Here is a 24,305-nt window from a genome sequence, read left to right on the forward strand (position 1 = left end):
TGTCCACAGTATTTTGAAGTGGTCCCAAAAAACTGTCGCTTCAGTATTCAAGCCGTATTTTTAGATATGTTTAACCAGCAGATCAGAAAAATGTTTGATCAAAATATGTCTCTGCTGACTGGCTAAGTTGCAAACATTTGACTGAGTAACTGTTATTTTAGATTGAATCAGAGAGATTTGTTTGGGCAGGTGTGTGTGTTGTGTGTTATATATATACAGTATTGTTCAAAATAATAGCAGTACAATGTGACTAACCAGAATAATCAAGGTTTTTCGTATATTTTTTTATTGCTACGTGGCAAACAAGTTACCAGTAGGTTCAGTAGATTCTCAGAAAACAAATGAGACCCAGCATTCATGATATGCACGCTCTTAAGGCTGTGCAATTGGGCAATTAGTTGAATTAGTTGAAAGGGGTGTGTTCAAAAAAATAGCAGTGTGGCATTCAATCACTGAGGTCATCAATTTTGTGAAGAAACAGGTGTGAATCAGGTGGCCCCTATTTAAGGATGAAGCCAACACTTGTTGAACATGCATTTGAAAGCTGAGGAAATGGGTCGTTCAAGACATTGTTCAGAAGAACAGCGTACTTTGATTAAAACGTTGATTAGAGAGGGGAAAACCTATAAAGAGGTGCAAAAAATGATAGGCTGTTCAGCTAAAATGATCTCCAATGCCTTAAAATGGAGAGCAAAACCAGAGAGACGTGGAAGAAAACGGAAGACAACCATCAAAATGGATAGAAGAATAACCAGAATGGCAAAGGCTCAGCCAATGATCACCTCCAGGATGATCAAAGACAGTCTGGAGTTACCTGTAAGTACTGTGACAGTTAGAAGACGTCTGTGTGAAGCTAATCTATTTTCAAGAATCCCCCGCAAAGTCCCTCTGTTAAAAAAAAGGCATGTGCAGAAGAGGTTACAATTTGCCAAAGAACACATCAACTGGCCTAAAGAGAAATGGAGGAACATTTTGTGGACTGATGAGAGTAAAATTGTTCTTTTTGGGTCCAAGGGCCACAGGCAGTTTGTGAGACGACCCCCAAACTCTGAATTCAAGCCACAGTACACAGTGAAGACAGTGAAGCATGGAGGTGCAAGCATCATGATATGGGCATGTTTCTCCTACTATGGTGTTGGGCCTATTTATCGCATACCAGGGATCATGGATCAGTTTGCATATGTTAAAATACTTGAAGAGGTCATGTTGCCCTATGCTGAAGAGGACATGCCCTTGAAATGGTTGTTTCAACAAGACAATGACCCAAAACACACTAGTAAACGGGCAAAGTCTTGGTTCCAAACCAACAAAATTAATGTTATGGAGTGGCCAGCCCAATCTCCAGACCTTAATCCAATTGAGAACTTGTGGGGTGATATCAAAAATGCTGTTTCTGAAGCAAAACCAAGAAATGTGAATGAATTGTGGAATGTTGTTAAAGAATCATGGAGTGGAATAACAGCTGAGAGGTGCCACAAGTTGGTTGACTCCATGCCACACAGATGTCAAGCAGTTTTAAAAAACTGTGGTCATACAACTAAATATTAGTTTAGTGATTCACAGGATTGCTAAATCCCAGAAAAAAAAATGTTTGTACAAAATAGTTTTGAGTTTGTACAGTCAAAGGTAGACACTGCTATTTTTTTGAACACACCCCTTTCAACTAATTGCCCAATTGCACAGCCTTAAGAGCGTGCATATCATGAATGCTGGGTCTTGTTTGTTTTCTGACAATCTACTGAACCTACTGGTAACTTGTTTGCCACGTAGCAATAAAAAATATACTAAAAACCTTGATTATTCTGGTTAGTCACATTGTACTGCTATTATTTTGAACAATACTGTATATATATATATATATATATATATATATATATATATATATATATATATATATATATATATAGAGAGAGAGAGAGAGAGAGAGAGAGAGAGATAGAGAGAGAGAGAGAGAGAGAGAGAGATAGAGAGAGAGAGAGAGTTTAACAACTGTTCATTAAATGTGATGATATACAGACAGAAAAACTGAAATCGCATGTGTGGGAATACCATTAATCACACATATGTAATCATTGATAACTTTTGCTCTAGGCGAATCTGGTTCATTAACTCTCCAAGGACGGTGAGTGCAGAGGCCCAAACAGATGTTTACCAAAGCATGCTTCCCAAACTCTTCAACCTTTCCTTTCGTCTGTACTTCGACTTCAAAGCTCGGAGGGGGCAACCACCCACACATTTCCATATATTTGCATACCTGAAGGAGTATGTTAATTTGACGCAGCTGTTGGCGTAAGTGAGTAAAATTAAGGAGAGGAGGGAGGACTTCAATACCTGTTGCTGGAGACTAATGAATACCTATTCCCCTGACAAGGGACAAAAAAAAAAACAATTTGGATGGAAATTCACATTTTCTTTAGACAAGATTTAGTGGCAGCTTACAACAGTACATGAGTCTCTTTACAAATAGGGCAGATTTTTATAGTGAAAGTTACCAGATATAAATTATGCATATATATATATATATATATATATATATATATATATATATATACACACACATATATAAAATCTCCTTTCTCTATGGAGTGTTACAAGCTTTTGGTGCATAAAGAAGATCTGTAAAGTTGCAAAGACTAAAGTCTCAACTCCAAAGAGATATTCTTTATGAAAGTTAAGATCTGTCCACGCCCCCTAAAACACCTCATTTAAACATGCCTCCACATATCTATGTCACATTGTGGGAATATGTGCATAATCATAAACCAAACGATCACTTCATCATGCGTGGAGCTGATCTGTGCTGGTCGCTGAGGAAATACATCAACTATTCGTCCAATCACAACACACTGGATAGCTGACCAATCAGAGCACACCTCACTTTTCAGAATGACAAGCTTTTTAAAAATCGACACGTTTCAGAAGGCGGGGCTTAGAGGAGCAACTTTAATGTACAGTGTGTGGAAAATAATGTTTTTTTTTAAACCTTAAACCACATTAACACATTTCACTACACCAAATAATGTTCTTTTTAGCGGCATCATTCGACCCCTTTAAAAAATGAAATGCTGCTGTGTGTTGCTCGGAGACGAATGGTTATGCATTGTCTTTATTTTTTTGTTGGTAAAATTGTGTCCTAAATAACACGGTATTCATTTCTTACTTACTGAACTATTGTATAAGATTAATATCACATTTACATTCGGGTGATATTGAACTTAGCCTATTGCTCGTCTGATATTGCTTACCAATATGATGTACAGTAAATGAGACAAATACTCAAACAGGGGCAATGCTTTAATAATTTTAACGCATTGTTTTTCACCATAATTAAGTTAATCAACACTTTAAATTAGCAACTTTTGCATTTAATGCATTTGATAAACATCTTTCTTATATATCAAGTCTCTTTCAGATCCTGTGTGTGTAAAATGGCAACAAACCATAGTTTTGTTTCTCACAGAGGTTCGTATTAAACAGGCAAAGAAAAATATTGCTTCATAAAGCCATCCAGGAGAACATTCACAGCTTGCTCTTCGTTTAATTGTGCCTCATAAACTAAAAAGCCTCGTGTAGTGGATCTCATAAAAAAAGGCAGTAATTACAATTACGAAAATGGCAGTTTTCCTACAAGACCTTCTTCATTGTCCAGCGCCTGTCTTTAGAGAAAGCAATCAATTTTGCACACTTCTATATTTAAAGGCTATTTAAACACAAAGAGATTAGCGCCTAACGCTTTCACATCTGTGCATCCTCCAATACATTCTTGCCACATTTTCCTATCTACTTTTTCTTGGGACTAATACCACTTGCCTACGAGTACTTATGGATAATCACAGTTGGCAGCCTCGGCTGTGTTGTGGATAATCTTTTTAGCTCTTTTCTTGTTCCTGTTCAATTTGTAGGAGTGCTGTGGATCCAAACCAGCCAACAAGCCGGCCAATATTTGCAGAGATGTTTTGTGAGGGCTTGTGGAAGCTTGGCTGGGTTTTATCATTTATCAATACATGTAAATTATTAAAGTGTTTATGGCTTACTGACACTCAGTACGTCGCACCCGAGTCTGTAACATCAATACAGTGCTGCCGAGCACAGAATAGGTTTTGTCAAGGCTTTTATGAAAGTATTTATTCATCCTGCTGATGCAACTTGGGATGATGTGCAGAGCAGATACTGCATCGTGCAAAGAAAAATATTGCTGAAAATAATCTATAATATATAATCTGCTACTTTATGAATCATGTTGTGCACATCAGCTTTTTGTTTCTGTTGTATGATCTGTTTATTATTTATTTATGTCATTTTATATTGTGTAGATGAAAATGTGAAAATAATAATCATTATTTTATGATATCAATACTACTACTACCACTACTACTAATATTATTAACACTCAATTGATTTAATTTTATAACATGCCCTTCAGTGTTTAAAAAAAAAAAAAATCATAATTTTTTGTGTAAGGTGTCCTTCAGTGTTTGAAAATTGCTGATGATAATAATAATAATAATATTAACTATTATTGTTATTATTTAGTAATTCATTTATGTAATTTTATATTGTGTAAGATGTCCTAGAGTGTTTAAAAAGAGACTTTTTTAGATAATTTATTTGTTTGTTTGTTTGTTTGTCATTTTATATTGTGTAGATTACCTTATATGTTTTAAAATTTCTAATAATAATAATAATAATTTTATTAAAGGTATTTTATATTGTGTAGATGACATTAAATGTTTGGAAAAAAATATAATAATTTATTTATTGCATTTTATATTGTTTAGATGACATTAAATGTAAAAAAATGTATTATTATTATTATTATTAATACTACAAAAGCCGGGTATTTATTTATTTATTTCATATTTTATTGTGTAACTAATAAGTATTGTATTGTATTAATGTCCTTCAGTGTTTGAAAATAGTTGTTATAATAATAATAATAATAATAATAATAATAATAATAATAATAAAAGTAAATTTCTTATTATTTTTTAGTTATTCATTTATGTAATTTCATACAGTGTAAGATGTCACTGAGTGTTTGAAAAGAGCCTTATTTCATTAATTATTTAGTGTTTGAAAATATTATGTATTTGTTCGTTTATTTGTTTCATATTTTATTGTGTAAGGTGCCCTTCAGCGTTTGAAAATAGTAAATGGTGATGATGATGGTGGTGGTGGTGATGATGATTATTATTATATTTCAATTTATATTGTATGTTCTTTGAAAAAAAAAGATTTATTTGCCATTTTATGTTTATTTACTTATGTCAGTTTGTATTTTGTAAGGTGTCCCTTAAATATTTAAAAAATATGTATTTATTCATTTATTTGTACATTTATATTGTGTTTTTGAGTGTCTTGAAAAAAGCCAAGTAATAATATATATATATATATATATATTTTTTTTTTGTTGTTGTAGTTTATTATTATTATTATCATTATTGGCATTTCCAACAAACACACAGGTATAAACATGGCATGAAAAGTAACCTGCTGGTTGATTTATGCTTTGTGTCATTTAGGTCTCTTCCTGTCTTGGATGGTTCTTTGTCAAAAAAGAAAAAAAAAAAACACCTGCAGTGAACCAATCTTAAAGCTCAATTCGATATATCCATAGTATAATACCAAAAATGTTTACTTCAGGTAAGTGCTGTATAATATTTGTGGCCTAATATTTTGTGCTCTAATATTCCTGTTTGTCCAATTCCCAGTGCTGCCAAAAACGATTTCACAAAAACCAGCTATTTGGCATACATAATATTTCTGACAACATAGAAATGGTTTTGTTTTCCCTCCGATAGAAGATGGCAGACTTAAAATCAGTCACAGAAATGTCATATGGCACAAAGGAACTGCAAGCATGGGTCAGGTAATTTCATGGAGCGCATTTTCTCAGCATATCAAAAATTCATGCACCAATATATATTGGCAATATGCACCCTGCAGAGGATACCAATGACTTAGCATCTCTAGAGGCACACGTGTGCTTACATTTGGAAGCATGCTGCAGTATGAATGTTGTTTATTAACATCAGCCTAACAGACAATCTGAATTTCCCCTCAGGGGTCAATAAAGTGAAATCCAGTCTCATTGGGTGAGCCAAATTCAAAGGCATTTGTACAAAATGACCGATATGCGCATGCATGGCTGCACCTCGATTGGATTTTATATTAATATTCCAAAGCTGCTACAAACCATTAGTCTCGCGAAAAATATATGCAGGTCACAATTCTACCCAAAATTTTAAATCAGATATTTCTTGCATAATAAAATAAGCCAGTTTTTTTCCATTGTGACAGTTAAGGGAATCTTCTCCCTAAATTCTCTTAACAGTAGTGTGACTGGGAATTCATTTTGTATTTTCAAAGGTATGTATGTATGTATGCATGTATTTTTTTATGAATTCATATTTATATATAATTTTATATCATTACATTTAAATATTGTATTATATATTTTTTGTGCATTACATAAGCTAAACATTAAGGTGAAAATGTACACAATAATAAGAACAGGAATTCTATATATTTTTTTTATATTAAAATATTTGAATTATTATTTAAAAAATACAAAACATACTTTTACAAATGTTATAAAATGTTTAATAATAATAAATATAAAATATTGTATATAGTATGTTCTTTAAATGTATTTACACACATTTTATATTTGTGTGTGTTAGTAAAATAAACACAATATCTGAATTTTATCAGATACAACATTTTATTGTATGTTTTTATATATATATATATATATATATATAAATACCTGCCAAACTCAATTCGAGTCCTTGGCCATCTTCAAGCATGGGCATAAAACGCATCTCCTCCATCTTTATTTGACCCTCTAACTCTAGCACTCTCTATTTATTTATTTTCTTAATTAGAAAAAACAAACAAACAACAACAACAACAAAAATGTCCCTTTTAGACTTGCACTTTATTCATTTGCTGCTTGTCTTCTTAAAAAAACTAGCTTTCTTATCTTTTTGTATTCTATTTGTTTTATTTGCATTTATTATACAATTAACAAAAGCAAAAGAGGCCTCAGAAGTCATTGCTTCCATTGTCCTCATTTGCAAGCTGCTTTGGATAAAAGTGTCATTTGGTGTAATGATGTTTATGCAGTTTAAAAACAACACATTATTTTCCGCATACTGTCCATTATTGTTGCTCCTCTATGTGTTGATTTTAACAAAGCTCATCGGTCTGAAAAGCGAGGTGTGCTCTGATTGGCCAGCTATACAGTTTGTTGTGATTGGCTGAATACATCAAGCATTTGATGGAAAGTTACGCCCCTCACCTTACTGTGATGCCATGTGCCGGTCAGAACGTCGGCACCACAATACAAAAACAATATAACCAATTACAAATGAGGCATTTGTTGCATCCAGTGGGGACATAATTACTGTGCTTATGACTAATACTGTTTTTATAAACGCATTGCGTTGCGTATCACGCCACGTAAACATACAACCAACGACCAGCGTGGATCAGCTCTAGGCATGACTAAGCGTATATCATCCTCTTTTGGAAGGCCAAACATAGTTTTGCTTTCACAATGAAACACACAGCATCTCCACATCATGGCGGTAGTGGCAACAGCGAGAATAAAAGATACGCCTTCTTTCTTTGCCTGGGAGGTGTTATGCAAATCTTCCCACATTCTTACATAGACATGTGGGGCGTGTTAGAACGAGGTGTTTTAGGGGGGGGGTGGACAAGTCTTTACTTTTATAAAGAATATCTCTTTGGATTTGAGACTTTAGTCTTTGCAACTTTACAGATCTTCTTTAGGCACAAACAGCTTGTAACACTCCAAAGAGAAAGGAGAAATTAAAATCGCATCATATGACTCCTTTAAGACGAATATGAAGACACGTGATCTAGTTCTTTTTCGACCTTTTTTTCACCTCTGATGCTCCTCCATACAGTTCGAGTCCACGTCATCATTTTGCACAGTTCCTCAACCACACAATTTTTATTTCTAATGTACTCCCACTGACATTATGCGATGCTAATTGAATTAAATCTTGTCTTCCCGTGCATCTTGTTCTGGCCTTCAGGGTAATTGATTCTGTTCTCTAATTCGAGGAAGTGGGAGGGGTTCTTTGGCTTTGACGAAGCCTCTTGGTGCTACTTTCTGTATTGACAACCCATAGATACATATCCTCAGGGCCGCGCAGTTGTAATGTGTTTCGACAAGATCCATATCCAATCCAATTAACAACATCAGCAGCGACTGAATTACACTCATACATGTGTAAATGTTTTAATATCACTTATAAATCATCGCCAGGGTGCAGGATATCATGAATATGCAGCATCCGTTGCGCATCAAAGATCGGAAGAGCGATACTCCGAGAGGTCGTGCACGCAAATGTGAATAATTCATGAACGCGCATTGCTGCGCAAAAAAATAAGCCTCTTGTTCTCATCAAAAACTTCAAAAAGTACAAATATCAAAACCTTTACACCCAATACGTGATGTAACGCCTGACCCTGAGATCAAGAGATTGTCAGAGATCAACTGACATTGAGAAAAAAAAACACTTAGGCCTTAGAAGGAAAAAAAAAAAAAAAAAAAAAATCGAAACATTGTTCTGAAGCGCATTAATAAGTGTAAGCCTCGTGTCGAAGTTAAATATCCACATGACGGTTTGGATAAAGAGATAATTTAGCAAGAGTAGATCAATCAATTTTTATGCAGGCAGCTGAATTCCCACCAGGCTTCCGTACGCTCTGGGTGATAAAAGAAAACGCTTCTGCTGCAGGATGCCATGTGGAGTTCAATGATATTAAAGCATGCATAAAAGTATAGAATAAAAGTCATTAGCAATGTAAATCAGCCACTTACAGAAGAATCACTTTATTGCAATTCAAAACATCTATTCAGTGCGGAAGAAAAACAATATTGCACAATGTCAGGGGAAAAAAATTAAACAAAAAATAAGATGAAATAAAAATACCGCCCAAAAGTTCACTTGTTTAGCCAGTTATTAATAATGTATGTACAAGTGGTGTATGTACTCATGAAGGTTTAGTCACAATTGTTTAAACTGTAGGCGAAGTCTTCGCTGTCGTGGACACTGAGCCAATATCAGGATTCTTCCTTTGGGTTTTGAACTTCAATGAAGGACCAGCATCTGTAGAGAGTAGAATAAAATATACGGTGCTGTCAAACGATTAATCGTTATAAAAAAATAATAATAATAATAAATATAAATATATATATATATATATATATATATATATATACACACACACACACACACACACACACACACACACACACACACAGGCATGTATACATTTAAGAAAAATATTTTATTTTTATATATTAAATATATTTACATATACAATATAAGAATAAATATATAAACGTATATATTGTACATGTAAATATAAAAAATATATATACTGTATGTGTGTGTTTATAAATATACAGAGTACACACATATGTAAACAAAAACTTATTTTGGATGTGATTAATCTTTTGACTGCACTAGTGTATTTACAATATTAGACGTTAGATACAATGTTAAAGTAGAATTGTGTCATTTGTACAAAATTGCATAATAATGCATGTTGTCTAAAAGGGGTTATATGATGCGATTTCAAGTTTTCCTTTTCTTTGGAGTGTTACAAGCTGTTTGTGCAAAAAAGATTTCATAAAGCTGCAAAAATTAATGTTTCAAACCCAAAGAGATATTCTTTATAAAAGTTAAGACTCGAAAGCATAACGCCGCCCAAATGTTTACACAAAGAAAGAAGGCATAACTTTTATTCTCACTGTAGTATTGTTGCTGCCGCCATCCTTTCATGGAGACGCAGTTTTTCCTAATATGGTATTAGGGGCGTGACATTTTCCATCACATGCTTGAGCTAATCGGCCAATCATAATGCACTGGTATACTATCCAATCAGAATACACCTCACTTTTCAGATCGATGTGCTTCATAAAAATAAACTTGTTTCAGAAGGCGGGGCATAGAGGAGCAACAATAATGTACAGTGTGGAAAATAATGAATTTTTTGAACTATAAACCACGTAAACTCATTGCATTGCAACAAAAACACAAAATAATGTTATTTCTAGCATCGTCATATGCCCCTTTAACTTCGTGTTACATTTAACCTGCTACTCTAACATACCAGTAACAGATTAATCTGTGAGATTAGCATATAGCCGACTAACCTGCTATCTTAGCTTTTACTGACAAACAGGAACAATTGATAGTTTTCATGTGACATCAAATCCAGTGCTTGAAGTGGAAAAAAGTTTCCATTTCCATTCAATTGATTATTAAGTAGTAATGCAGTAAAACACAGACATTAAAATGCGAATTTCAGTAAACACCTCGTTGATTATTATGTATATTTTGTACAGGCAACCAGATGAACCCAGAATATAAACACAGTGTGCAAACTTTCCCGTTAAATGGTTTCCCATAGAAAACCTTTAGAAGGAAAACAATGAACCATTAAGCGGATTGCGTTCATATTCTGACCTCATCTGCTTGTCTATGTAAACTACGCATCATTAATATGATGATTACTGAATTTGATCTTTTAATATTACTGTTTTAAATATATTAAGGCACTTCAAAATTTTTGTCGCACTGTTTAATGGCTCCTTAATATGGGTTGCGAATGGCCAAAACTTGCATTTTGTTCACATACCTTGTTTTATTCGTTTGAGAGGTGATAGAAATATTTGCGGCTGTGAAACAGATGGACGACTGACAGGCTTGTTCTGCAGCTCTACGGATGTTTAACTCTCCAAGTCTTCGAGTTGGTCACGTGACTAAAAGCTATGAATTGTTGTTGTTGTTTTTGTTTTTTCAGTTAAAGGGGGGGTGAAATGCTATTTCATGCATACTGAGTTTTTTACACTGTTAAAGAGTTGGATTCCCATGCTAAACATGGACAAAGTTTCAAAAATTAAGTTGTACGTTTGAAGGAGTATTTTTGTTCCCAAAATACTCCTTCCGGTTTGCCACAAGTTTCGGAAAGTTTTTTTCGAGTATGGCTCTGTGTGACGTTAGATGGAGCAGAATTTCCTTATATGGGTCCTGAGGGCACGTCTGCCGGAAGAGCGCGCGCTCCCATATAGCAGAGCACTGAGAGCAGAGGCATTCAGTGATCAGAGCGAGAGCGTCGCGAAATGTCACAAAAGGAGTGTGTTTTTGGTTGCCAGGGCAAGACAACCCTGCACAGATTACCAAAAAAAAAAAAACAGCATTAAGGGACCAGTGGATGGAGTTTATTTTTACAGAGCATCAACGGAGTTGTGCAAGTGTTTGTGTTTGTTCCCTGCATTTCGAAGATGCTTGTTTTACAAACAAAGCCCAGTTTGACGACGGATTTGCGTATCGTTTATTTCTTAAGGATGATGCAATCCCAACGAAAAAGGGTCACGATTGTGTGTTGGAACCACAGGCGGTGAGTAAAACTGCTTAAAATATCTCTGCCTCCTTGTTCGTGCGTCCCCTCCCATGCCAGAGACCCGGGTTCGAGCCCCGCTCGGAGCGAGTCGTTGCTGCTGCTGCTCTCGTTCAGTTTCAGCCTCAGGATCTGATTCTGGATCATAAATAAACGGCTGAATCTGACTGTAAGCCATGGTTTGTTTTGGACGCTCTCAACGCAAAAGCCTACTGGCGCTCGTGATTCTTTAGCTCCGCCCACACGTCACGCCTCCAGTCGGTCGTTTTTTTCCGGGAAAAATCGGTACAGACTATCTTTCTCTTATGAATATAATAAAACTAAAGACTTTTTGGAGTTATGAAGGATGCAGTACTACTCTATATGTACTCAAGATTAACAGGATATTGAGTGAAAACGAGCATTTCACCCCCCCTTTAAGTCACGAGATAAATGGTTCGATCAGGCTAGCTTTGCATTCGTTTAACTATTATTCTGTTATTTGATATTAGCATTTCACTAGCAGATTAGCCTGTTTACTTAGCTTTCACTGATAAAAAAAGAACGCTTGGAAATCGGGAAATAAAATGGGATGCACAAAAATAAACTCAACATATTTGAGGATGTATAAATGCTTAAAATAGACGTTGGAATTTAATTTTCCCATCCGCTGCAAGGACCTCTACTGTAGTGTAACAGTCACATGTCACAAACAGCTCAGGTGATTGGCTGAAAAAAACGTTAGCGGCCATCCATGAAGAAAAGATAGCAGCATACAGGGATCATACCCCCATCAGTTATGACCAAGCCAGCCGAGCATCTGCCATCGAGATGCTGATGTAGTATACCTTCCTCCAGGTATGTTTGACCTTCTTAAAGAAAAATCAATTAACGAAAACTGTTTAAAGACAGTCATTGATTATCTTTACCATGTGAGGTCTGGTTTTCCAGTTGAGCCTCCGGTTGATCCACCCACAGTTTATGTTTTGGGTTGTTTGGAAACTGTTTGGTCAGGCCACAACTTAAACATCGCACAACAGTCTTACACTGTCGCATCGGTCCTCCTTCAATATAAAGATTTAATATATTGTTAATTTTAGGTAGATAACATTAAATAGATAGATAGATAGATAGATAGATACAGGGTTCGAAATGAGGGGGGTCTGGGGGGGTCCCGGACCCTCCATAAGTCATTAGGGACCCCCCATAAGAATTCATTTTGGGGGGTCCCAACAAATATATTTTAACATTAAAAATTATTGTTAAAATTATATGTTTTAGTGACGTTTTGTATTTATAACAGAAATTAATTTATTTCCTAGCGCGAGGCAGCAATCAGGGCAGCTATTAGCCGAGTGAATTCTTTCTTTACAACGTGACAGATTGTTGTGATGCTCCCGCTTACACGTACTAGATGAACACACGGCCAAACGAGATGTCACAAAGAGTGAAATCCTGAGTGAAAATCCTGTAAGTCCTTCGATTGTGTTTATATCTCCATAATTGCTTATAGTAAAATATTATGAGTTCGAGTTCCTATATCAAAAGTTGCATTAACTAGATACCCAGTGTAATGATTAGAAGAGTACGTTTGTCAACGTTTCTTGCTAGACGTAAACGTAACTTGTGTGTATGAAGCCAAGACTAGTTATTCAGCTAACTTAGCTTAACAACCAACTTGTCCAGTCAGTGATTACTAAAGATAACCAGGACTTGATTAAAGTCTGTGAGTTGATTAAAGTGAATGTAATTTGAGCATGAATGTACGTGAGAGCTTAATTGGTAAAGAAGCTAATATTATTTTTCTTAATTTGGAATCCTGCACATGGAGAGAAAAAGAGGGGGAAAAAAAGATCATCACCAACTTTTTTTCAATGGTAAATTGTGCTTATTGTGATAACATGGCTGTTGGGGGAAATTGTATATATCAGGGATACAAAAACAGCGCGCTTTTCGGAGCCTCCCGCCTAGTGTTTCTTTTACTCTCTATGGTATATGCATCTGCATAAAATTCTCATCAAATTCTGCTTAAAAAAACTCCCTGTCAATACAGAACGAAATATGCTGTAGCCTATTTTGCCGTCAAAACTGCCGACGTTGTCTTTGCTGTATCAGTAGGTTATATATTTATGTTAGACATCCAAATGTAGACTGGTCTGTCAGCGCACAGAGCCACGCAATCGCAGACAGCACGTGAAGTTCGTGAATACCGAATTCCCTTGTATTTCTTATCGCCGTTTGAACGAAAAAAAATAATAATAACTATGTGCACGAAAAAATAAGTCAGTGTCTGTTTCTACGAGTTTCCCTGTAAACGCAGTCAGAGAAATAAAACAGGTGCGTGTCATTACCTGTATTAGATATACATGCATTCGTCTTAAAGGGACAGCAACCCAATATACCTGCAGCTGTTTGTGTCACCAAATTTAATCAAAAAACAAAATAGAAAGAGAAAAAACATTTTTGTAGCTAAAGGTAAACTGTATTAATGTATTAATACAGTGAAGGCAGTGTTATTTTACATTTGATTATTCAATGTCTGTAACTTAATACAGTTAATTTACCTGAGGAACCAAAAGCACTGCTTTATTTCACATGTATTTTTGTTCTATTGCATGTATATATGCTTGTACTTTGTTTATTATTTTCTATGCAGAGGCACTAGGCCTAGCCTACAAAATTACCCCAATCATCATAGAACTTTAAAAAAAAGAGCTACTCAAATCATCAGGTGAAATTGTTTTCAGGAAGAAGAGGAAGTCCTAGTTTTTCAGAATTTCATTTTACTCTATATGCCTATTGCGGTAGGATGGCAGGGGTTGGTGGCAATGTAAGTATATTTGCAACGGGGCAAGGGAAAACATCCCAAGAGCATTATCCCACCTTCGACACTGGTCCATATAATTTTGCCTACAGTATATCGTGTAGTAGTCTTCAGAACCTTTAATAATTACATTTTAGGGGACCCCCCCAAGAGTCCTAAGTCATTTCGAACCCTGGATAGATAGATAGATAGATAGATAGATAGATAGATAGATAGATGTTTAGATAGATAGATAGATAGACTTACTTTTTTGTCGTACAGTTGATGTGACACCTGGTATTAGTAAAGTGCAGCATTTTTTGCAAATGGTTCTCTTTAGTGATGGATCTCTGCAAGGAAATGAAGCTCCGTCATTGATGTTTATTTATTTGATATGCAGATTAATAAGGAGACACACACTACTCACTGTCTGAGCACCAGTCGTTTGGAGATGCTCTTCTGAGTGAGGCAGTAAAATCTCGCCAGTTCAGTGTTCTCTGGATTTTGAGCCAAAGCGCAGTGAGCAGCCTGGGATCCATCATCAGAAAACATCACGAGAAGGTTTGGAGATATTGAAATAAACACACAGCCGACACACAAACTCTCTCACCTGATAGAGGAAGTTCTGACGTTGATATGCTTCTTTATCTTTTATATTCCCGGCCATGGTTCACAAGGGACGTGTTTGTCTGTCTTTGAAACTCTCAAGTGTGAACTTCTACTGCGCACTGCATGACAGCAGCATGCTTTTTATTTTTTTCTTCTGCTTCTGGGTAAAATCACTATTTTGCTATATATTGCCATCGCGTGGAATAGCGTTGTAATGTCATCTTCAGATTGTTTTTATACAGTCTATGGAAAATACCATACTGCGCCTCACAGCGGCATGAATATGAAACGATTAATTCAGTTGCGTTTGTGGAATGGCACATGCATAGCCTAATTAGTGCTTTATATTAGAAATATCAGCATGACGTGTGTGTGTGTGTGTGTGATAGCTATATATATAAAACATGAAAGCATTTAAAAAACACTTTAACTTTTAAAATACAGCCTATAATTATACATGTTTATGTGTGTGTGTGTGTGTGTGTGTGTGTGTGTGTGTGGAAATTATACTATATTGATATGCATGTGTTGTTAGGAGAACATTTAATATTCAGTAGACAAAATAGAGTGGTTATTTAAAACCTATAATTTCATCCATTTTCAGACAGCCCTTTTTAATTATTTATATAAACATTGTCAAACATTGTGTGTAGGAAAAAATATTAAGTGGATATTGCTTCTGAAATTAGGAGTTTTTAAAAAAGTGTCTAAAAATAAAACCCATTTTAAAAAAAAAAGTCTTATATTGTCTAAAATAAAAAACATTTTCAACCACTATTTATGTACGGTAAACGTTACAATAGATTTATTTTTATTTTAGTTACTTTAAAATATACAAAATTACTTTGATGAATTAGTATTAATACTATTTAGTTATTTATTTCAAGTTTTCAAAACGAATTGAATATTATCTAAAACTATTAAAACTTTGACTTTTTTATCATTTTGAAATGAAGAAAAAATAATATTTCTACTACCCCTTCTACCCCTTGTGTGTGTTTATATATAAAGATAGATAGATAGATAGATAGATAGATAGATAACATTGTTCCTTTAAATACACTTAAATTGTTTCTTCCTGTCAAAACCGTCCCTGTAAATAAAATAATAATAATGATTTGAATATCTATTTTAAGATTTTATATTGTTACACTGTCTATCTATCAATCTCTAAAGGGAAGGGGGTCCGAGGGGTGTTGGGCACAAAACTGGTAGTCAGAAGTGGGCACACTGGGCGCGCGCACACACACACACACACACACACACACACACACACACACACACACACACACAGGGCCCTTCCTCACATGTCTCCAGTCCAGTCTGTCAAATCACCCAGCATGTGAAGCCCCTGTGCGCCTGGAAAACTTTCTCTCTGGATACTTCATTAAGCGGCTATAAACGCGCATCTCTTCCGGATCATACTTTTGACTCGTCTTGGGGGCCTTTCTCTTTCTCATACACTGGCTCAGAGGGCTTTCTGTGGACTGAGATGGTGCCATGCTCCGCTGGACAGCACCGCGTGTATGTTGCTTGTGGATCCTGCTCTCCAGTGTGTTGATGTGGAGAGTCGACTGCTCCAGCGCGCAGAGCTGTCATGAGGTGAAAACCGCTTTCCAGCTGCGCCAAGTCGGTTCATTAAGATGGGTTCCGGAGACCGCGGCGACAGGTTCGTTTATAAACACTCGAGGGATACTGTGAGAAGCAGTGTCTAATATAGCTACAGATTCATATTCATATTCTACACACTATTTCAAACGGTCTTCTTGTTCAGAGGTTATTGTTTCACTCTGCATTTTTTTTACCTGAGAAGAAAATTCAAGCAAACTAAACACACTGTAGCATGTTGTCACGATGTGTGCTTTAAGTTGTCCTAAAGTTTAAGTGCAGCTGAATTTAAGATGTAACTATTACGAAAACGCAGTTAACAATAGCCGAAATGAATATACTAAACAACAAAACCTTACATTGTAATTAAGAATATAATTCTATTAAATGTTGCCTATGTTAATGTCTAACATTTCATACACGCGAGACAAGCCACGTTTATAAAAAGTGCATGTGACATTTTCAGCAAAATGTGACTTCTTTTGTATTTAGCTTTTGTGACTGACCTTTTTAATCACTTTTTTTGCACTTAAATAGTCCTGTCATGAGGCAAATGATTTCTTAGGTCATATATGGCCCTTAATATTTATACAAGAATTAGAAATGTATTGTTTCAAATAGTTTACATGACAAAAGAAGTTAGACATGATCCCAAAAATAAATTTATTAGTATTACTGTTAAATGTTTACATATTGGCCTACATCAGGTATTTGTTGTACTATATCAGCTTGTGTGTCCAAAAAAGTCATCTAACCAATAAGTCATTTTGATGACAGAGCATAAATCAGAAATTTCAGTGGTGTTGACAAAATTAACCCGACTGTAGGATAGGCTGTCAAATGGTTTCCATGTTCCACATTTCATGTTGAATCAAAAAATGCATTCCTGAATAGAAGTCATCTCAAAAATGTCTGGGAGTTGCAATGAAATTGTAAGCTGGGCATATTCGGTTTGTCTCGAGTTCTTGTTCATGGAAAGGATAACATTAGAGAAGTTTGTAATGAGTGCTACAAAACTAACTTTTATTCTTAGCGCGCATGTTTCAAGGCATTGCTCCATGTGTATTGAAAGGTGAGAGAGGTCAGCAGAATGCTGGGGATCACAGTCAGCTGTTCTAATGCATGGCTTATGGGGTGCCGTCGGTGTAAAATTGGTCACATAGGATAGGGCAGGGTGACTGACAGAGCAGATATCGTCTGTCTTTATCACATGTGCTCTGCTCTTTTACATGCACCTTCTTCCCATACAGCCACACTCTGTGTGTGCTATTTTGGACCCATATGAATGTTTTAAAGACAAAATGTTTGGAAATGTTATTGTAGTTTTAAAGAAACTGATATAGTAGCTGTAAAGTTTTTGTTGAGTCACTTTAATTGTTTTGTTCAGAATTTTTAAGTGTCGAAAGGTCACATTTTCCATTATCTAGATTCTTCTCTTTGCAACTTAAGGGAAATTGTAGATCGTGCTTTCTCTTTGTAACTTAAATAAATAACGCTTAAAATATTTTCACATCATATTTTGGGATTTATGTCTGCATGCCACACATAATATCCAAAATCCACACCAAATCCGCTTGATGAATAACTACGACCATGATCACAACAACTTGTTGAAATGGTTTCGGCCGTTAAACAGCAAAAAGGTAATATACCAAAAAAAAAAAAACATCAGAACTTTTCCCCTAGAATTGAATCACCTCCTATGATTAATCCTACATAGATGCAGATCTTCTTATCTGCAAACACCAGGGTCCCACGTGCTGCACCCGCAAGATGGAGGAGAGCTACTACACCGCTGCCCAGAGAGACACACTCCAGAATATTCTCTCCTATAGCTTCGAACTCAAATATCTCATCCTGGGCCATGCCTCTTCCTTCCAGGGTACGTATCGATATCGAGTGGAGTGTATCGGTCAAATAAATACTAGACCATGTGCTGTTTGTATTTGCAGCGGGAGGAAGAGGTCGTAGGATCAAGTCCCTGCCACAGCAGGTGGTTCACACGTTCACTACATGATGTGGCTTTGTACGAATGTATGGGAGACGCCAGGGTGGTGTTATGAGCTATACACCATGACTTTACAAGGGTTACTTGGAGATTTGCTTTTTGTCCGCTGTTTTTCACACTCACAGAATCATCCTTTATCTGCCTGAGGTCTCCTGTGAAGCAGTACATGTGCTTCTTAGAGGTTGATTGGCGCTTTAGGATTAGGACAAGGCTTTTCAGAATCAGTGTTTGAATAAAACGTACAAAAAGAAGCAATCAGAAAGATGTTTCTCACACACACACACTTAGACTGACTCCATGCATGTCATTATCTACTCCAGAGCATTTTTACTGTATGTTTAACAGGAGACGTAAAAGAGTTCAAATTTACCACGCTAAGTCCTCGCCCAACCAAATATTTAAGTTCATCCAATTTGTCCGCCCAAACTTGAACAAAAACCCTTTCAGGTTCACAGGAAAAGGGCACTGTCGCCGTCCCCTCTGTCTTTGCTGCCAGCCGAGTGAATATTTAACGAGTTTAAAGCAAACGAAAAGAAAAATGTTGAAATTCTTGGCGTATCCGCGGAGATCCGTCTCAGTGCACTTCAATGTATTGCTCTATAATGAGAGCTTTTGAAAAGATCAGTTGTCCTTTTCTGCCACTTTTCGCATGGTTGTAGCTGGTGTCCTGTTTATAAGAAAGAAGGTCTGTAAAGTGTTTTTCATTCCCACGTGAAAGAGGATGTTTAATGTAGACCGCTTTTTGTCTATATGCCTGTGTGTTTAAGGGTAAAGTTATAATTTAAGTATGAACCTTGTGGACTCTCTTGGGAATGTGTCTGTTTAAGAGTTAGTTCACCCAAAACTTCTGTTCTTACTTACAGGTATGATTTTCTTTCTTCTATGGAAGTCAAAAGTAAATCACTTGCAGAATCTCTTTTTGTTAATGGGGACAAGGACTGTCAAGGTCCTAAAAACTACGCCAATGAAGAGACATGTGAGAATCAAAGCTGTTTGATATTGCTCATGTCAAACCTGCCTAAATGCAGCCAGGGTGATCTGTTAAAGATTTATTTGTGAGTGAGAAAATTTGGGGGTGTATCTTTTCCTTTAAAAAGTCCTCTGTGTTTCTTTAAAAAGTAGTTTCACTGTAAAGCAAATTACATACCATCTGTCCAACAAAGCACAGCTATCCTCTCCAACCTAAAAAGGTACTAAAAATACTAGCCTATAAAATACTAAAGTGTACTGTCTTCTCTTGATCTAAATTCAGTCCTGGACCACGTAGTGATTGGAGTTATTCTGACACTGATCTTTTTTAAAGTAAGACCCACATCAAAAAGTTAAAGAGTTCATATGACGTTACTAAAAAGAACATTATGTTGTGTATTTGATGAAATTAAATGTGTTTATGTGGTATAAGGTAAAAAAATAAATTAAAAAAAACATTATTTTCCACATACTGTACATTATTGTTGCTCCTCTATGTCCCACTTTTCTGAAACACAGATTTTTACAAAGCTAATCGTTATGAAAAGCAAGGTGTGCTCTGATTGGCCAGCTGCTATCCAGTGTGTTGTGATTGGCTGAATACCTCAAGCGTGTGACGGAAATGTTACGCCCCTTAACATACTGTGATGCCGTCTCCCAGGACGACCAGAAAAGGCATTTGTTGCACCAAGTGGGGACATAATTACAGATTATAAAAACATATACTGTCTTTTTACGCATTGCGTAAATAATTGCGAATAAACGTAATGCCTTCTCTCTTTGCGTCAACATTTGGGTGGTGTTATGCAAATCTTCCCACTTTGTGACGTAGACGTGGTGGTGTGTCTAAACGAGGCGTTTTAAGAGGGCGTGGACAAGTCTTCACTTTTATAAAGAATATCTTACAGATATTTTACCGATCTTCTTTATGCATCAAGAGCTTATGTCACTCCAAAGAAAAATGACAAAATTAAATCACATCATATGATCCCTTTAATAGAGTGATCAGGAATATGGTCATCCAAGTTGACCCTTCTGTCTATTTTCTTGGAACATCCTGCTCTCTTAGAGGTGAGAGGTCAGTTGTGGTGGATCCCGGGCAACCTTGATGACCCCTGCGATCTGCTTTACCTCCCCTCACATGCCTTTAAGGCCCATAATCATATAAGAAGTACCCCATTAAATGATCTAGGCATAATCCCCTGCCATCTCACCTGATACTGAGGTGTTTGGATGTAGTTGCCAAGATACTACCGAGTCTGAATGATTAGGCATCTACTGCTACAAGTATTTGATTTGAACCATTTTTAAATATAGATTTACTGTACTGTAGGTTCAAAGTGCTTAAACATGTTTCCAGTACCACCCACCTGAAACTCTTGCTAATCAATCATACAAGCCACCCATTACGACTGAAGGGTGAAGGGATCAAGATATAGCTCCTGACCTGAAAAGGTTATTCGCATATTGTTGGAATTACAGTATGCCTGGAGAGCCATAGAGAAATGTGAAAGCGAGTAGCAAGAACACTGACGCAACATTTCGGAATCTCTGCCATTTTACTTGCAAAACCTCAAAGGCTTGTTATAGAAAGATTCTTATGGGTGTCTATTAGTACTGTGCGCTAAACAGGTGTTCTTTTGTCCCCCCATCAATAAAAAGTAATCATAACTTTCGGCTTGCTGTTTGCATGCCAGTCATTCACAGAGAAACAAGATGGAGCTGGAATGCTTTGGTCGTTATGAATGAGATGACATTAAAGCAAACTACACTTTGAAGGGTTCTACCAGCTGTCAACTTAAGCACCCATCTGTCACATGTCACACAAAAGTTAATATGCCATTGTAAATAATGCATACGGTGCAATTGTTTATGATCCTCAACTTCCATTTGCAACCCGGAGGCATAGTGTAGTATAAGATGTCGCTCTGACTACTAAAATTGGTAATAAGCTAGTCGCATGTGTCACATATCTCCAAACTAACCTTCAGCTCAATAGCACCAGCCCAAAAGATCAATGGATTAAGTGTTGTCAGCTCCCATTAGTCCAATGGAAAGAGAGATTGTAAGATTGAAAAAGTTGTAAGCAATGCTAGACAAGGCAGCCATGACGGACCAGTATGTTTGACCCTCTCATGAATGTCAAACAAAATAAGTCCTCTGATGTTACGAATGTTTATGTATGTAGGTTGGCAATGCTGTTTAGGGACATCATTTTAAGTGCTTGTTCAGTCCAGAATCTTTCTTTTACTTCCTCTTCCTGCAGATACCTTCCATTCCCTGCTCTCCTTCAATCTAAATCATACCTACTCGCTCTTTGACAGCACCTACGGGACGATCTCTCAAGATGCTAAACCCTTGGTGTCTACCCTCTTCTCTGACCTTGAACTCTACCTCCGTGGTGATGCCAACACCTCTGTAGAACACTCAGTCCACAGTTTCTACGACAAACTCTTCCCATTGGTGTACCAGCACTTGGTCAATCCTGGCTTGGGTTCAAATGTTTCTATCTGGTCCTCCGAAGGAAGTGAGTGCCTACGTGCCACTCGACATGACGTCAACCCCTTTGGCCCTCACCCGCAAGAACTTGCTCAGGGACTGTCCAGGGCACTAGTGGCTGGTCATGCCCTCAGTCGGGCACTGGCGATGGGTTCTGAGGTTCTCAATGCCACCGAATCAGTAGGAATGGCGCGCCAATGTGGACGTGCACTGGTGCGGATGCTGTTCTGTCCGCACTGCCGTGGATTGACCCTGATCCGGCCTTGCGGAGGCCTGTGTCTCAATGTGATGCGGGGTTGCCTGGCAGGCCTAGCCGAGTTGGATGGGCCATGGAGACGATATGTAGCATTGCTGGAGGGGCTGAGCGGGGCACTATCAGGGGGATACGAAGTGGAACTGGCACTTCTACGCATCCGGGAAAGAATTAATGATGCCATCCTTACTGCACAACTCCATGGACCACATCTCAGCGCCGTGGTGAGTCACGCTTCTCTGATTCATAGAATACGTTTATTTTTTTCCCACAAAGGAGGTGCACCATATGCTGGACTAATCAGGTCTAGCGTGCATGCACTTGCAGCAGCATGTTCAGTGATTGGTGCATATCAAATGTCTGGCCCATTCAGGCTGAGCAGTTGCAAGGCTGCAGTTTTGCTCAACTGCTTTTCTTGCATGTACTTACTGTAAATCTTAAACTGATGATTCTTATAAATGAGATTTTTCCTAAAAATACTTGGGCTATTCTCAATGATGTTGTGAAGCCTTGGAATTATTACATCTGCAAGGGGTTTATTATTAGCTCAATGATTAGGAGCGTGATTATGTGGTAATATGACACGTACTGTAAAAAAAAAATGTGTTGGTCATGACAGTGTGACTATGGCTGTCTGTAAGTGAATACCCAGCCGCCCACCCTGAGGCTATTCATACCATCAACGCCACAGTCTGTGTGCACGACATAGGACGACTGTCTGTCGGTCTCTCTCACTTGATTCTTTTACTGGAATCATGGCTAAAGGGGCCACAGGGGTCAGTGGTTTTGTGACAGCTCGGCTTTGCACCCATCATGTCCTGGTGATGACAGCTCTATATTGGTAGGTCAAGTTTGAGACCCATTCCCACAAATCTCTCTCAAAGAGCATAGACTTGCCAGTCAGAATGGGAGATATTATTACTTACAGTAAGCCACCAACCACAGCCCCCATAAACTCCAACCCAAGCTTACTGCTCTACAATGAAGGCTGCTTGTGAGAGTTTGACCCCTCTTAAACACTGCATCACCGGATCAAATGTTGCTCACTCACTAATGCCAGGCTGGAATGACTTCAGGCTCACGTTACCTGGTCTGGACCCAGGCTTAAGTGCGCTAATAAAGTTTTTAGATACAACCCTAATGGAATTGACCTGTAGACTGATCAATGAAGTTATGATTCTGCCGCTTTGGGACAAAGAACTTACACTGGACATCAAGTGGCAACATAGAAGCAAAGTTAAAAAAAAATAAACTTGGATTTGTTTTATGCTATTTTTAGAAGTTGCACAACCCATGTGTATCATCGCCTGTTTTTATTTACCTGCCTTTCATAGATCTGTTCACGGTTTTTGAGGATAAGAACCCAAATTAGCATTTAGCTTGGTTAGCTTCTGCCAAGTTATGGATGAATTACCAAAAATACATTTTATTTATTTTGACCACAGACCCTATTGTTTATGCTAATATCACAAAAGTGCTCCTTATTCAGTGTTCAGGATATAATTCATACCAAGAAGCATTTGCACAAACATATTAGCATTTGAGGTCTGTACACTACAAATAAAATCAGAGTTGTTATTATGTTTGCTAATTTGTAAAAACAATAAGATTCTGAGGAATAACTTGTGCTATCTTCATTGTTTATATGATGTCTATATGTGCCTCCCAGCACTGACACTGACATGGAGGACTATGCGGCCTCTCCAGTCCCTCACGCTGCATGTGGTCTGGCGCTATCTTGGTGCTGCTTGAGTTGTTTGGGTGTTGTCTGGTCCCAATCAGCCTGATGTCCTGCATGCAAATTCACCTCTGGACAAAGACGGCTCCCCTGAACCGGCCGGCCCCTTCCCAAAATGCAATGCAGCTAGCGAGGGGCCAGAGCAGGGGAATGAGAGTTCGGCTAATCCTTAGATAAATAAAGTTTTGTAGAAGATATACAAATACAAACACATTTACACATGCTCACAATTATAATTGTTTAAGTCCTTATTCCGTTTTCTAATTTCTGGAATATAGCTAATATATGCCAACTACGTCAAAACGGGCAATGATTGATGAGAGGCTAAATAAAATGAAATACACATTTTATGTATACAAAAATGTTCATGTATAATGATTCAGTATCCAAAAAG

The 24,305-nt window shown here is 37.1% G+C and overlaps 2 protein-coding genes across 3 annotated transcripts in view; one reads left to right on the plus strand and one right to left on the minus strand.

Annotated features, from left to right (window-relative positions):
* Nucleotides 1-8,853: 8,853 nt before the first annotated feature.
* rpp21 (ribonuclease P 21 subunit) lies at nucleotides 8,854-15,005 on the minus strand. Its single transcript, XM_052589327.1, has 5 exons — nucleotides 14,838-15,005; nucleotides 14,655-14,755; nucleotides 14,495-14,577; nucleotides 12,354-12,488; nucleotides 8,854-9,146 (listed from the first exon to the last, which is right to left on the minus strand). Exons 1-5 carry the CDS (start codon nucleotides 14,892-14,894, stop codon nucleotides 9,055-9,057), a joined length of 468 nt encoding a protein of 155 aa, XP_052445287.1. The 5' UTR covers nucleotides 14,895-15,005; the 3' UTR covers nucleotides 8,854-9,054.
* Nucleotides 15,006-16,109: 1,104 nt separating this feature from the next.
* Nucleotides 16,110-24,305, plus strand: part of gpc5b (glypican 5b) — a 45,144-nt gene continuing 36,948 nt past the window's right edge. Inside the window, exons 1-3 of one of the 2 annotated variants that reach the window (XM_052589524.1) lie at nucleotides 16,110-16,505; nucleotides 18,165-18,326; nucleotides 21,688-22,397. In XM_052589524.1, coding sequence (XP_052445484.1) covers nucleotides 16,337-16,505; nucleotides 18,165-18,326; nucleotides 21,688-22,397 — 1,041 coding nt within the window. In that variant the 5' untranslated portion in view covers nucleotides 16,110-16,336. The remainder of the gene's footprint in view (nucleotides 16,506-18,164; nucleotides 18,327-21,687; nucleotides 22,398-24,305) is intronic. The other variant, XM_052589525.1, reaches the window with a different exon arrangement.

The sequence above is a fragment of the Carassius gibelio genome, chromosome B22, assembly GCF_023724105.1.
Source record: "Carassius gibelio isolate Cgi1373 ecotype wild population from Czech Republic chromosome B22, carGib1.2-hapl.c, whole genome shotgun sequence".
Classification (NCBI taxonomy): domain Eukaryota; kingdom Metazoa; phylum Chordata; class Actinopteri; order Cypriniformes; family Cyprinidae; genus Carassius; species Carassius gibelio.